General features: G+C 46.4%; 1 protein-coding gene across 1 annotated transcript; it reads right to left on the bottom strand.

The window, feature by feature from the left end:
- Nucleotides 1-2,213: 2,213 nt before the first annotated feature.
- LOC135552589 (neutral amino acid transporter B(0)-like) lies at nucleotides 2,214-15,809 on the bottom strand. The gene is made up of 8 exons (XM_064984298.1): nucleotides 15,112-15,809; nucleotides 8,034-8,076; nucleotides 7,572-7,640; nucleotides 7,236-7,402; nucleotides 6,692-6,925; nucleotides 6,246-6,440; nucleotides 5,891-6,025; nucleotides 2,214-5,687 (listed from the first exon to the last, which is right to left on the bottom strand). The coding sequence occupies exons 1-8, from the start codon at nucleotides 15,633-15,635 to the stop codon at nucleotides 5,444-5,446; spliced, it is 1,611 nt and encodes a 536-aa protein (XP_064840370.1). The 5' UTR covers nucleotides 15,636-15,809; the 3' UTR covers nucleotides 2,214-5,443.
- Between the last annotated feature and the right edge of the window lie 69 nt (nucleotides 15,810-15,878).

The following is a 15,878-nucleotide window of genomic DNA, read 5'->3' as shown; positions in this document are numbered from 1 at the left end:
TAACACTACTGTTGTTTGTGTTTCGTCATTTGAGGTTTGTGGATTTGATGAGACAACGTATACATTCCAGTGTTTCGGGAATAATTTAAGAAATGCATTTACCAGGAGGGCTGAAAGCTGTCTTCGGGTTTGACAAAAATAGAAGGATTTAGTATGCAACTCCCATGTTTCACCAGCAGGTGGCAGAAGAGCCTTAACATTTGCACTGCTTCCTTGGCCACTTCTAACCACCTCTGAATGAGAGACGGCATGTAGTGGACATTGAATGGGTAACTTGTGAATATTGCCGTGGGAAAGTCACTAGCTGCAAAATCCCCCAAACAAAATACATCCAACTAAATTACATTTCTGAATCCTACATTGATTAGCTACATCCAAGTACAAGAACACCAGAACACATTTCAGTGAACTGAAAATACTTCCATCCGTTCTTTCCCCTCTGCATGTAAAGTTGAACCACTGGCTGAAATCAATTGAGAGGGGTGAAGTTACCATATTGCTAACAGAACAACAATGAACAGGTCTAATAGGAGACCTAGGAATGTCAATATAGAAAGATTTACCCTAAATGTCCCCAGTTGTAAAACCTAATGCCAGCTATTCTTCAACCAAAGGGGCCATATAGCACTGAACCTCATAGGATATGAAACCTCTCAACACCTGTTAGTGTGGGATCAATAAGTTGGGCACTTTCCCAGTGAGTGTGTGTGTGTGTGCATACACACAACCCAAGTAGGTGATGTAATATTGGTGACTGCAGTGTGTGTGTGTTGGGAAAGGTCTATATATATTTTTTTTTCCACCTTTATTTAACCAGGTAGGCAAGTTGAGAACAAGTTCTCATTTACAACTGCGACCTGGCCAAGATAAAGCAAAGCAGTTCGACACATAACACAGTTACACATGGAGTAAAACAAACATACAGTCAATACAGTAGAAAAATAAGTCTATATACAATGTGAGCAAATGAGGTGAGTTAAGGGAGGTAAAGACAATAAATAGGCCATGGTGGCAAAGTAAATACAATATAGCAATTAAAACGCTGGAATGGTAGATTTGACAGTAGATGAGTTTGCAAAGTAGAAATACTGGGTGCAAAGGAGCAAAATAAATAAATACGGTAGGGGAAGATGTAGTTTGGGCTATTTATAGATGGGCTATGTACAGGTGCAGTGATCTGTGAGCTGCTTTGACAGCTTGTGCTTAAAGCTAGTGAGGGAGATAAGTGTTTCCAGTTTCAGAGATCTTTGTAGTTCGTTCCAGTCAATGGCAGCAGAGAACTAGAAGGAGAGGCGGCCAAAGGAGGAATTGGCTTTGGGGGTGCCAAGTGAGATATGCCTGCTGGAATGCGTGCTACGGGTGGGTGCTGCTATGGTGACCAGCGAGCAGAGAAGGCGATAGCCAGGGGCATGTCTGAAGTTCCATTAGAATGAATAGAAGTACATGCCTCTCCGTCAACACCTCATGGAAGCAGGACATAGCACCAGGTAGTCTGTAATATGTTCCTTCATGGGCATCGCCGTTAACTACAACCTGACAAACTTGTCTTGTCCAAAGGGCCTAGTCACGTGTCATAGTGTGAGTGTACAAAATGCCCAAGACTGACCAGGTGAAAGCTATGATCCCTTATTGATATAACTTAAATCCATTTCAAATCAATGTAGGTGAAGGGGAGGAGACAGGTTAAAGAAGGATTAAGCTTTGAGACAACGGAGACATGGATTGTGTGTGTGTGTGTGTGTGCCATTCAGAGGGTGAAGTGCCTTTGAACAGGGTGTGATAGTAGGTGCCAGACACACCGGTTTGAGTTTGAGACACAAGCAAACTTGACACAACTGTGTGAAGCGTCGGAGTCAACATGGGCATCCCTAGGAAAATGCTTTCGACACGTTGTAGAGTCCTCGCCCCGACGAACTGAGGCTGTTCTGAGGGCAAAAGGGGTTGCAACTCAATATTAGGAAGGTGTTACCCGTACACTGTCTGTACAGCAACCTTTGTAATATTTATGTACACAGCCATTACCATTAGGTCCTCTGTGGCGCTGTTGGTATAGCATGGCATTTGCAACGCCAGGATAATGGGTTTGATTCCCAGGGGCGCAAAAAGAATACGGGCAGGGCTGAAAGTCGCTTTGGATAAAAGCGCCTGCTAAATGGCATAGATTAGCGTATTATTATTTAGAAATATGAAATAAAAGAGGCAAAGTCAACAAGTGAATATTAATAAAAAAGTATTTTATTTCTAGAAATAACAGAGTAATGTCAGAGCAAAACCGTGGTTCTCTACAGCTCTAGTAACTATGTCATCGTGTGACCATGGTGACTGACTACACATCCACCATCACCACACATACATCTGTATACACGCTGACACACACACACACAAAGACCCTGTGGAATGTTTTTTTTTAAAGCATTGCACAAAACATGAAGACAGACAGCAGGGGGGGGGGAAGCTGCAGAATCAGAGGTGGCACCACAGGTTCAAAAGTAGGGTAGCAAAATAATTTATAGGTGTCTTTTCTGGTGCCTGTAGTTTTACCCAATCTCATGAACCGGGTCATGGTCTGGGCCCTATTCATAGGCTATGGCAGGGTCCAACATGATTTTTTTTATTTAACCTTTATTTAACTAGGCAAGTCAGTTAATTTAAGAACCAATTCTTATTTACAATGACGGCCTATTAGCTTTTATCTCACTGGCCCGAATAGGCCAGTCGGCCTGACTGGGCCTTAAAGAATCGATGCACTGGGGTCATGCAGAGCCCATATGTTGGCACGCTTTCTCTTTCTCTCAGCTATTAAATGTATAAAAAAAAAATCTGTTTAATATCATTTCGCAATGCAAGCCATTACTTTATTCTTTAGAACTGCATTGTATTAATTGCATTCCCTTACTTTTAAAGAAAGTATGTCATTGAGAATACTTGTTTTACATCTCAAAATGCGACATTGTCCCTTTAAGACAATTACATTCCAAAAGAGATTTTATAAACTGGGTGGTTCCTGAGCCCTGAATGGTGATTGGCTGACAGCCGTGGTATATCAGACAGTATACCACGGTCATGACAAAACATGTATTTTTACTGCTCTAATTACGTTGGTAACCAGTTTATAAATGGCAATAAGGCACCTCTGGGGTTTGTGGTATATTGCCAACATACCACGGCTACGGGCTGTATCCAGGCACTCCGCGTTGTGTCGTGCTTAAGAACAGCTCTTAGTCGTGGTATATTGGCCATATGCCACACCCCCCCGGGCCTTATTGCTTAAGCAACCTGGCTAGTACAGTAAGATAGTCTGCAAAAACCTTTTAGCATTCGTCTTGGCTATCACCAGTAGCCAGCATTTTGCTTGTATGTTCACTATTGAAGGTTTACTGTTGTAAATCACTTCCCCCCCCCCCAAAAAAAAATAAGCTCAGCGAGTAGATTTATAGTAGCTTAATTGTGCTCAGGAAAACAGTTTACAGAGCAGGTAAGTGTTGAACTGGAACACAAGTAACTGGCCCATAGGTGCTGCTGCATTGAAAGTGGTGAAACTGCATTGCAGTGCGAGAGGTGTCACTACAGACCCGGGTTTGATCCCGGGCTATATCACAACCGGCCGTGATCGGGAATCCCATAGGGACTGACTTGTCTAGTTAAATAAAATAAAAATGCTGTCTCGCCAAAAGGTTTTCAAGCGGCTCTGTGCAGAATGATAAACATTGAGTATAAAAAGCTATTACCAACAAATTATTAAAGCATCAAATAACTAGCAAAAATAAACTTTCAAATAACGTTAAGTCTACAATAAAAAAAAAAAAAAATTTTTAAGTGTTCATGATTTGGATAAGGTACATTCTTCAGGGGAAGCCAGTTTAGAGACAATTTAACAGTAGAACGGATCCAAAAAGAGGCTGACGAGTATGTTCCTACTCAGCCACTGGCCTCGCCTGCTTTGAAGTGTATCTAATTCAAGAAATACATTTCAAAAAAGAAAAAAAGCAATGAAATAAAACACAAATTCATAAACGGCCTACAGTCAATAACCCTTGCTTTAAAAGATACACCTTTGTCATAGAGACAAATAGAATTTCATAATTTATTCCGCTAAATGAAATTGCCTCAGACTTGCTCACTGTAACGCCCCCCACTTATCTTCCCACTCGTCTGCCAAAAGTCCTATTTCCCAATAAACATAGGACATTCAACATTAGGTTACTGCGACTCTTAGCCTAGTGAAGGAACAGGAAGGGCAACACCCATAGAATTAAGAATTCGAACACTAGAATGGCCATTAACCTTCTTATCACGGTCCAAAGGTCAGCCATGTTGGTCAGAGAGGTGGTGGTCAACCATGGTTTGGCAGTGCTGTGATAATATCGTGTAAAACAAAAATTGATTTGCACTCCATGTGTCTATTAGCTAGCTAGCCAGACAGTTTGAGGAATGATCCTATACATTTTTTTTTCAAATTAACTGCTAAAATGCCAACATTCCTATTGAAACAATGCAGTCGATCCACAGCCATACACTAACTCAAATATAGCACAATTCATGATGTATCACGCCTTACTTCCCCCCCTGCTTAAGTAAAAGTAGGAAATGCATCACCTATGCCTCGACTGCCATTCATTCCCATGACTGTTTTTGGATTTCGCCCTGACCAAGATGGCTGCCATTTTGTCCCATTCTGAAACTTTGAGATATGACATTTCCCCTCTTAGTAATTTAATAGGATCTCTATTGCAACACCTCTCACACATTCTTTTAACATTGTAAAACCACTGTGAGAACATGAAGCCTTCATTTGGACTGTGCAAACCCTCTTGTGCTTGGCATGGACGCCAGCCCCAGACTGACTGAAATGTTTGGGATAAAAACAGCTACAGATTAGAAGCATTGAGCAGAGCCACAGTTCTTTGTGTGAGAAAAGTCCTTTCTCCCAGCAGTGGAAAATAATTTAGGATTCAACTTAATTTGGTTCATGATACAGTACAGAGGATCTTGTGCGATAACTTTGGAATTTTCATCATCTACTCTCACAGAGTACAGTGAGAATTAGTGCAGGCTACTTCATACACAGAGAAACAAACTGTACATGCGGCTATGATATAGAAAACATGGAGATATTTGCCTTTAAGACTGGTTACTGTTATAAATATTTAAAAAGGGAGTGGAAGTCAGGGCCAGCTCTTCTGAAACAAAGCATCATTCAAAGGACTCCAATCTAGAGTCCTTAATCAAAAACACTGTCACGTTCAAATCTGAACAGCCTCTGTTCACGCTCTCCTTTGCCCCCGCCACCCCACCAACCCCCTCCCTACCTGGATCTCTCAGTCTCGCTTAGAAAGAGAGAAGACACAAGGAGAGGAATTGTCTTCAAATGGCCCTCTCCCCTCCTTTATGGCATGATTGAGGGGTCAAACGGAGGGTCATCGATGACACGTCAGCGAACCATCTACATGACCGACTCTTTCTCAGAGCCGCGAGCCGCCGCCGTCTCATCACCCGCGCCCCTACTGCTGCTCTCCTTCTCCTCGATGAGGGGAGAGTGCTCCGGCAAGGCGGGCGTGCCATCCTCCAGCTTTACCTCGCTTAGCTCCGGCCCCTCCCTGGGCTTGTCAGAGCGGTCCACGTACCACTGCAGCAGCCCGGCTCCATAGGCGTCGCCCTCCACGTTCAGAATGGTGCAGGTACGGTCCCTGAAACAATGGCCCCGACCACGGTTAAACCATTCAAACCCAGGGTGGTCACCATACGCATTCATTTGTCATGTCAATGCGGTGTCAAGTGTACGAAGCAGACAAACGGTCAAGGCTGTTATGACATGTATACGACAGCATTATAGAGGCCTTGTGATGGAGGAGCTGTTCCAGTAGAACTGCACTCAACACGAGGTACTCACACGAGCCAGTCGACGGCGAGGATGAGGGAGATGTCACTGGTGGGCAGTCCCACTGCCTCCAGGATGATGGCCAGCGTCAGCACACCCCCCGCGGGGATCCCTGCTGCTCCCACACTGGACGCCGTGGCTGTCACTCTGACAGTGGGGGCGGAACATGCAGGGAATTAGCCACTCAAAGAGCACAGCATTTCCTAATACTCAGCCTGGCGAGTTTGACCCAAGCTTTATTCAAGTCTGTTTTGCATGCGTGTAGAACAGCTACGACATTTGAATTTGCTCCGCTTTACCCAACACAACGGCCCCGTAGAATCAAACGGAACCGAATCAAACCGACTAGAGAGAGATCGGGACTCACAGGATGGTGAAGACTTGGATGAAGTTGAGCGGGATGTTGTTGAGCTGAGCGATGAAGACGGCCGCCACACACTGGAAGAGCGCTGCACCGTCCATGTTCACCGTGGCGCCGATGGGCAGGATGAAACGACTGATGTGCTTCGACACGCCGTTGTTCTCCTCCACGCACTTCATCATCAGGGGCAGGGTGGCAGAGCTGAGAGAGAGAGCATGAGTGTGTGTGTGTGTGTGTAAGAGGGCTAATTTCTGTTCTGACGTATTCCCCAATGTTTCTCTTCCCAGTAACACTTTTGGTAACATGTTGTTACGTGTCACTTGAATAATTGTATTTTAACTGCATAGTAATGGAGTTGAGCTCTTGGTACGGTCCAGAGCAACCTAGGTATAAGAGTAATTAAGGATTTTACCATCCTCTCCAGTACGGTGATCTAGTGACTACAACCGTACCTGGAGCTGGTTCCAAAGCCGGTGGCCAGAGCGGTGAAGATGCCCCACAGGAAGGTGTAGGGGTTCTTGCGGGTGATGATAAAGTAGATGCCCGGCAGGACCAGCAGGCCGTGAACGGCGTGGCCGACGATACAGCAGGCGATGTACTTGCCCAGGCTGGCAAACAGCGTTCCCACGTCCTCCATCTCCACGATCTTCCCTGCTACCAAGAACATGATTCCAAGGGGGGCATACCTGGAGGGAGAGGTGGGTTACCGCTATGAATTTGTAAGGACGCAATCCAAAGTACAAATACAATTTTAAAAAAGAACAAATACGCATCAATATTACCACATATGAAGCAAGTACAAAAACAATAATTAGCGACTGAAGGTCCTTGAAAAATACTATTTAAACACCATATTATTAGTACAAATCACGAGTTGACGTGAGGAAGAGAAACGCTGGGTGGCAAAACGCACACACACACACACATCATCCGCGTATCCTGTCTCACACCCAGATCTAGTCCCTGCAGTGCTGCTGGGCAAACGGCTTCCCTTACCACATGATCCAGGACACCAGCACCATGGTGGCCTCGTTGAAGGAGTTGAAGAACTTGATGAGGATCTCTCCCTCCTCTCCCAGCTTCCTCAGGGCCACACCAAACACTATGGCAAACACCACCAGTCCTAGGATGTTCATACCGTCCTGGTCTGTGCCAAAGGGAACCTAGACACACACACACACACACATTAGCCACTCAACACAATGCTGTAACTCAGGCCGGCGTGAGTGATGCCCTTTTAGACACGTTCAAACTGTCAACAGCCATAGATATTATAAAGTCAAATGTGACATCCCTTTTAGATGTCACATTTCGGCATTCAAGTCAACGCACCTTCTCCACTGTGATGCTGGGCAAGCCACTAGAGACATTCTTGGTCACAAACTTGTAACTGGTAGCGTACTGCAGACAGAGAGGGACATATTTCATTAGCACACCGATGCGAGACGTGTTCTGTTTAACTAACTAATTCTGTGGATTTCAAAAAGAAAAAAGCCTTAAAAACCTTGACATGCTTCGCATGTCAGCAATCAAGTTAAGATATTTGACTTTGAAACAGCCAATTGTAACTTGCCACATCATCATGATGACGCGTTTCGCATCACGAGGCAAATTACAATTTGCTTTTTGAAAGCCCTGTATCTTGAAAACGTGGTTGCAGACATTGGGATTGTATCAACAGCAGACTAATGAGGAAAACAAAAATGTCACAGGAAAAAAGAGTTTGAGTGGATTATTCCTTCACGTCTCGGTGTCTCTCCTTCTATTGTATGTGCAGTACAAGAGGACACTCACAGACTGAAAGGCAGCAGACACCAAGTTGGAGGGGAAGATGTTTCTGGAAGAGAGAACAAGAGACACATTCAGTACACTACAAAGGCACCAGCTGTGCTGACAGGGACCCTAATGATGAAACCCCAGCTAGAAACCAGAATATGGGGGGGGGGGGGGGGGGGGGGGTTACAGGAAGGGAAACATTCAGTCACTTCACCTGAGGGACTCTGCTAGTGCAGGTGTGTGACAGTCAGGGCTGAAATGTATTGGCTTGACCTTCTGGTGTGTAACGGTATACGGAGAGCCGTGTACCCGTTGGCGTTCTACAGGAGGTGAAAGTCGGGACATTCAGCTAGTCCGTTTGGAGTCCCCCCCCCCCCCTTAAATGGCTCAAAAGAGAATCCTTAATTGAAACCGTAACTAAGCTTTCTACGTGCCTCTGTTTGGGTCTAAACAGCTTTGGGGACGAGGCCAAAGAGACGTAACCACTCGAAAACATACACAGCTACGGATGCAAGAACTGACCGTTCACATAGCTTTAACCGTTCTCTGATGCTGTTCAGTGTATATTTACAAACATTGGCGTAAAATGCACTTATATTTTGAGTTCTGGTGGGGTACAACAGTTGAACTAGGCCTAAATAGGCATTTCTGAATTAACCTCTTCAAAAATCAATGGGTATTTATCTCCATCATTAACTTATCATCATTCCAAAAATGGAATTTGGGGAAAGGTAAAGTGATTCGAGCTACAGTTAACAAGCCACGGGATACAACACCTAACTCAACTCCTTGTTCTAACTTCTAAGCCATCTTTCCAGGATCCCTTTATGCTAACTCGGCGCCTATACCCTCGGGCACCGACGCCTCACGAGGGAACCAACCACGAGTTCTGTCATGTGGGGGGAAAAAAAATGTCAGTGTTTTAATCCTCCGACCTGCCCCCAAAAACTGCTGCTGCTGGGATTTCATGCCCAAACCCAGACCTCACAGAGAGGTGGGCAGATTACTGCTCTTCGATACAGCACAGACACACCCCAGTGGAGTTACTGTACCAACCCTTAATAAAGCCACATACAGGCCAACTCTCCTCAGAGCACTAAGCCACACCCCCACACGTCACTCTCAGTCAACATCCATATGGATTTAAAGTAATAAGGGATGAACTCGTTTCATGTGTTTATGCTGCAGCTCTTTCCGACCTGAACACGGGCGGGACAAGAACAACGCATTGTGGGATTAAACGGCCGCAACCATGTGACCGAGGGTAGAATGAGTTAAGGTAGAAGTGGACCTTAAACCACACTTCTAGGAAGCTGACCGCTATCAGTCTAACAAACCCTGTCAATTCAAAACACTCCACTTCCATGACTGTCGCAGGACTTGGTATATATCTTTTTTTTTAAGGGAACGAAAGTGACTTGCCTAGCTAAATAAAGGTTAAATGAATAAAAACATCTTGCTCTGGCTGGGAGTGAAGGTCCCACAGAAACAGGAAGCAGTGACGTTAACGTGGGTGTCAAGTTTCAGCGGACAACCGTCTGCCTGCCCAAACCTCGCTGGACGATGGCCACATCTCTGTTTAGATTTAATACCCGGCTGACCCCGCCTAACCCCCCCCCCTTCCTTCCTTCCTTATTTTTACTTCCTGGTAGGCCGTGTCATGACAACCCAATGTCACCGTGGGCCGTGTCATGACAACCCAATGCCACCACGGTCATTAAAGCCAAATTAACGCGGCTAGACGCTGGGACATCGGGTGGTGGTTGGAATAGACCGAGGGAAAAAGAGAACGCAAACGGGGCTGCAAGCGAAGGACTGATACACCCTCCCTGACCAGTACAGATACACCCTCCCTGACCAGTACAGATACACCCTCCCTGACCAGTACAGATACACCCTCCCTGACCAGTACAGATACACCCTCCCTGACCAGTAGATACACCCTCCCTGACCAGTACAGATACACCCTCCCTGACCAGTACAGATACACCCTCCCTGACCAGTACAGAAATACCCTCCCTGACCAGTACAGATACACCCTCCCTGACCAGTACAGAAACACCCTCCCTGACCAGTACAGAAACACCCTCCCTGACCAGTACAGATACACCCTCCCTGACCAGTACAGATACACCCTCCCTGACCAGTACAGATACACCCTCCCTGACCAGTACAGAAACACCCTCCCTGACCAGTACAGAAACACCCTCCCTGACCAGTACAGATACACCCTCCCTGACCAGTACAGATACACCCTCCCTGACCAGTACAGAAATACCCTCCCTGACCAGTACAGATACACCCTCCCTGACCAGTACAGAAACACCCTCCCTGACCAGTACAGAAACACCCTCCCTGACCAGTACAGATACACCCTCCCTGACCAGTACAGATACACCCTCCCTGACCAGTACAGATACACCCTCCCTGACCAGTACAGAAACACCCTCCCTGACCAGTACAGAAACACCCTCCCTGACCAGTACAGATACACCCTCCCTGACCAGTACAGATACACCCTCAAATGAAACACACAAACGCTCCCGGGTGGCAGCCGGATCTAGACCCAAACACCCAAGGAAAAGTAGACACACTACTTTGAACTTGCAACGGAGCACATATTAAACCGTAACCCATCTCGGTCAGGGTCCAGTTTTGGCATGTGGTGTGTGCGTGCGTCCAGCCGTGCGTCCGCCTCCGTTTGTCATGTTACTGTAAGAATGTGCAGTTGACATTTTGCCATCAATGCGGTGTACACGCTTAGTGTAATAGCGGGTTGGTACTGTATTCACATTACCATGGTGTTTGCGTAAAGAGCGAAGGGGCTGGTAAAACAGCATAAATACACACAACACAGCCTGCCTGATCTTCTGAGGACATGTGAAGAGTGGTGCTGGGTGTGTTGTGTTTACAGTGCAAGAGGCGTCACTGCAGTCCCTGGTTCGAATCCAGGCTGCATCACATCCGGCCGTGATTAGGAGTCCCATAGCGTGGTGCACAATCGGCCCAATGTCGTCCGGGTTTGGCCGGGGTAGGCTGTCATTGTAAATAAGAATTGTGTATATATAAGTATATAAAAAAATATATAATAAACGCCTTCTCTGTGAACCAAGTGCCATAGAGAGAACTGTAGAGGCATGTTACAGGAAGGGGGGGGGGGGTGATTGACGCAACACCTGATACTCTACCTCCACCTTTCTTTGTTCCTGCAGACCAATTATTTTGTCCCGGGGCTTTTTTTCTTTTTTTTAATGACTTGCCTCCCCATTCAAATCCAGCGAATAGTAGCGCCGCCCTTCTCTCTTAACGCCGTCTCCGTATAACAGCTACCCTCCATTGTCCTGTATGTTTGTCTGTGTGTTTACGTCTCGGAGTTAAACTAACAAGTCGAAAACGGGACAGACAAATGACTTTCAACTGAAGTCCAACACTACCAGTCACTCCATGTGAATGAGTCACTGGGCATATCAAACCTTGATCAGTAAACAAACAAGAGGTACAACACTGCCTGCATACCTGTGAACGACACATTGGGCTAACAGGCGGGAAAGCAAAAACGGATGAGAGCCAGGTGGATATAAGCAGCGGAGGCTGCCGAGGGGAGGACGGCTCACAATAATGGCTGGAACGGATCCAAGGGCATCTCATTCCACTGACTCCGCTCCGGCCATTACCACCAGCCCGTCCTCGCAATTAAGGTGCCCGGCAACCCTCTTGTGAGATAAGCAGCAAAGTATACCAGGATGTGGAAGGGGAGGGAGGGTTTATTGTACCTGGTCGGGAAATGTGATGCCGTAATCCCACTTCAATTGGTTTATGACCTTTATTTAACCCATTGACCGGTTTAAGCCGGCCGTAGTTCATTTGCAACTACGAGAACCTGCCACAACTGTTTGTGTTAATATGTATGCGAGAGAACGGAGGAGCAAGAGAGAGAGAGGAGTGAAATACAGTGTGTGAGCGTGCAAACTTTAAAGGGCTCATCGTTTCCGCTGAAGTGAACTGCTCTTCGAGCCGGCCGCTGCCAAAACGGGACCCCGACAGAAAGTGGTCGATTTAATGAGCCACATAAGTCACGCAAGCGGCACAATTAACCATCATCCTTTGTTGCCTTTCTGTGTGTCTGTGTGGGTGTCCTCCCCGAGACTGACAACCTTTCTCATTGATTCCCCGCCGAGAGCCACACGCATCCAAGAAAGACTCATCCGGAATGAAAACATAAAAATGAAGTATTATAAACGAGTGGATTCCTTATGCGTTGGATTTGGAAGGAGAGACCACCCTGTCGCAACTTGTAGATCGTATTATGCAAAGGGCGAATTACTAAGTCATAGCGGCAACTATAGGTGAAGGATTATAAACTAAAGCATATGCATTACCCAACTCCACTCCACCCGTGTAATCTGAGTTAGATAACAGTTTGAAGTGTATTTAGGACATTTTCCTGGACTGGGACCTAGGGGGTCTGGACTGGGACCTAGGGGGTCTGGACTGGGACCTAGGGGGTCTGGACTGGGACCTAGGGGGTCTGGACTGGGACCTAGGGGGTCTGGACTAGCTGAAGGCTGAGACAGACTTTGGAAAGTAGCCTCTGACTTTCACCACCCACAATGAATTTGGAGGTTTAGAGGTCACCCATAATGCTGACCGGGAGGAACAGAGCAGCTGACTGACAACAAAAAAAGATTGTGAACTTCATAAATTATTTAAAGGTCGAGTATGGGGTGGTGCTTTTGGCTGCCTTCCCTCTGCCAGATATACTATTTTGCTCTATCTGCCTTGCTAGCGAATTGTTTTATAAGAAGTAAGCCGCTGGCAGAAACTGGCATCAATCCATACTAGACTACATCTCAAGGAGTCTCGAGACTGGCTGCATGGCATCAATTTAGAGACGCTACATGTGCTTCTCTTTATAAACCCAAAGAAACAGACATAGGCCTCGTTTAGGTTGTGTGAAGAATGGGCCTCCAAATGAATGTAAATAACCTGAGCGAGGCTCTTTTTTAATGGTGAAAAGCCGAGAGGGCACACCATAAACAATGACTTCTCTGTAGATTGGGAGTGGTCTAGTCAGGTTTCTAATCCTACCGGAAAACACAGGGTCCTTCAGTTCAGTTCGAGCCCTGGAGAATAGGCCATTCTTTATCATCCAATTGAAACACAACATGTGATAGGCTAAATGATTGGCAATATGTTTAGGTTGAAAAACCCCTAACTAGTAGGCCTAATCTAGCAGTGGGGGGGGGGGGGGGGTGACTCCCCTCGCCTCACCTATGATGTGCCTGTGGCGCAGGAATTTTGTGACATGCGCACAAAGGACCCTTTGACAGTTGAGTACTTCCCGTTAACAGTCACTGTAGGGGGTATCTGTGTAACACAACCTGATGCTATGGAACAGCAGTGTATGGAGACGGTTTACAACACCCAAGGTCCAGCAAATAGTTTGTTTTATGACATCAGTTCTGTTGCAGTAAGGGCTCGCGGCAGACTGACACTTTTGTGCCACATTCCTAGTAGATTTTGAGTACTGTACGCACCAACATGAGGCTTTAGTGACAAACTGTTCACCACTTCCTTCCTAAAGCCAACAGCGAGGTTGGCGAGGTTACATTGAGAGCGAGTGCGTAGAAGTACGCTCAATGTCCGTAGGAATGTACGGTATATTAAATTAGTAAAAAAAAGTCTGGTTTGTTTCTGAATCAAGGCTCAGTTTGGCATAGCCGTGGTCATCCTTTAGATAAATAGAAGTACAAAAGGGAGTGGCTCGACACAAGCGCACACATTCCCACACTAACACATTTTGCTCTCCATCTAGAAGAGATCACCCTCTCCCGGGCCAGTCAAAACGACTTGACTCATACGTTTGAGAGGCTTTTAGGGCATCAAAGCAGTAGAAGCACAGAGAACAATGAGACAAGATAAGTCACATGATGTATAAATATGAAGCATCCCCTATGCGTTTCCACTCACTACCAAACATTGTTAGATATTGCTGCACTGTCGGGGAACTAGAAGCAAGAGCATTTCGCCACACTCGCAATAACATCTGCTAAACACGTGTATGTAACCAACACAAGTTTTATTTGAAAGAACGGAATGTTCAAGAAATCGTTCCTCGTCGCGTGTCTAAAAAAAACACATGGCTGGAACGAAATGTACTGCCCATTTTTGGAAATACAAGAGTCTATTCCTAGAAAGAAAGGGGCCACCCCAAAAACCTACTCAGAACTCCCGCCCCACACACGCTATGACGATCATTACAATGTTTCCGATGCAGTGTATTTGTCCTAAGCACATGCATGTGTTACATAATATCAGGTATGTAGGCTAAACAGGTTGTACTTTTTTTCTGATAATAAGTAGGTTGGAATGACAAGAGGGGACAGGTCAAGACATCCATCTGCCCTTGGACGCTGAATAAACTTCCGAGGATTTAACCAGCTGCACCATGAGCTGATGCAACTACCCCCCTACGTTACAGCAAGAGGAATTCATTGGCTGGCTAGAGTGTAGTTAGCAACTACTAAAGCTCGTTAGCGCACCGATACCTTCTCAACCGTCTCGCTATGATGGCACGGTGTGTGGACTTGATCGAGGTAGGCGAGATTCTTTTCTGGGCACACGGCGAAGGGAACCCCGGCCGGTTGGGGGATACTGTGCCTTTAATTAAACTGGATGGCGCGGACATCACCAACAATCCCAGAAAGCAGGGCTGAGAGTACCCCCCCCCCCCCCTTCAAAGTTTCAAGATACTTTATTTGTACTGACCCAGCAAGAGAGCACTGACTGTAAAAGTGTTAGACGATACAAGCGCAGCCAGACTACTTTGCTCGGTTTTCTAAATTCATATATGGGAATGTATGCCTAATTTGGGGAAACAAAGCAACATCAAAAGGAGACCCGGTCAAATTCAAACAGTGGGTTCCTTAGCTTGCTGTCGGCTAATGGGTCTGCCACGTGTGAGCACTTTGTCATGGTGACCAAAAAAAGATGGGGACAAGACAAGGCAGTGAACTACCCCCAAATGGTTAGATGCCACATCAGCCCGTCTGCCCTTTCTGCTCAGCTTAAATCACCACCCCTGCCATGATCTCACCTGATCAAGTCCAAGAAGGAGTCCACCACTTCTTTGGCCTGGGGCAGCTTGCCGTCATCCGACAAAATTGGCTTGGAACCGGTGTTTGATCCGGGGGAGATGATGAACGCCATGATCACCCCGATGGCTGATGCAATTAAAGTGGTGACCAAAAAGAAAATCATCGCCCAGCCGCCTAGCTTGCCCAGAGCTTTGGGGTCGATGCTGGCCGCCCCGGACACCAGGCTGCACACCACCAGGGGAATGATGATCATTTTCAACAACCGGATGAGCAGCTCGCCGGGAAAGCCCACGTAGAGGATCTGTGTCCTGCTCAGCTCCATGTGGCGCACACCAAGTCCGATGAACACCCCGATGATCACCCCGGCCACTGTGAGAATCACCAGCAAGTTGGCCATGACTAACCTCTTTATTTTCTCCACGGTTGTCTCGTTGGAACATTTCTTGTGGCGGAGTCCGTTGGCTACCGGCTCATCAAGATGCGCTTCTCCGTTGGATACCTTCCCCTCCATGTTTTCTGCCATTGTGCGCCCTGAGTGTACCTTAAAAAAGGAACGAAATACTTATATGAAGAAAATGTTTTACTATATTGTCTGTTGGCGGTAGTAATGGGCTTGTATTTTAACGAAATGGCCCGGGTTGTCCGTGTGTTGCTGTGCCTCTCAGCGTGTAATTTATATCCCGACCCGCGCTCTCTCCACGAAATAGACACGTTGGTAAGGACGTCACACAGGGGCGGGCTCCTGCATGCAGGTGGGTGGCGTCCC

This window comes from Oncorhynchus masou, chromosome 13 (genome assembly GCF_036934945.1).
Source record: "Oncorhynchus masou masou isolate Uvic2021 chromosome 13, UVic_Omas_1.1, whole genome shotgun sequence".
Classification (NCBI taxonomy): domain Eukaryota; kingdom Metazoa; phylum Chordata; class Actinopteri; order Salmoniformes; family Salmonidae; genus Oncorhynchus; species Oncorhynchus masou.
The sequence above is the reverse complement of the archived record's forward strand: the minus strand, read 5'-3'. Positions and strand labels throughout refer to the sequence as shown.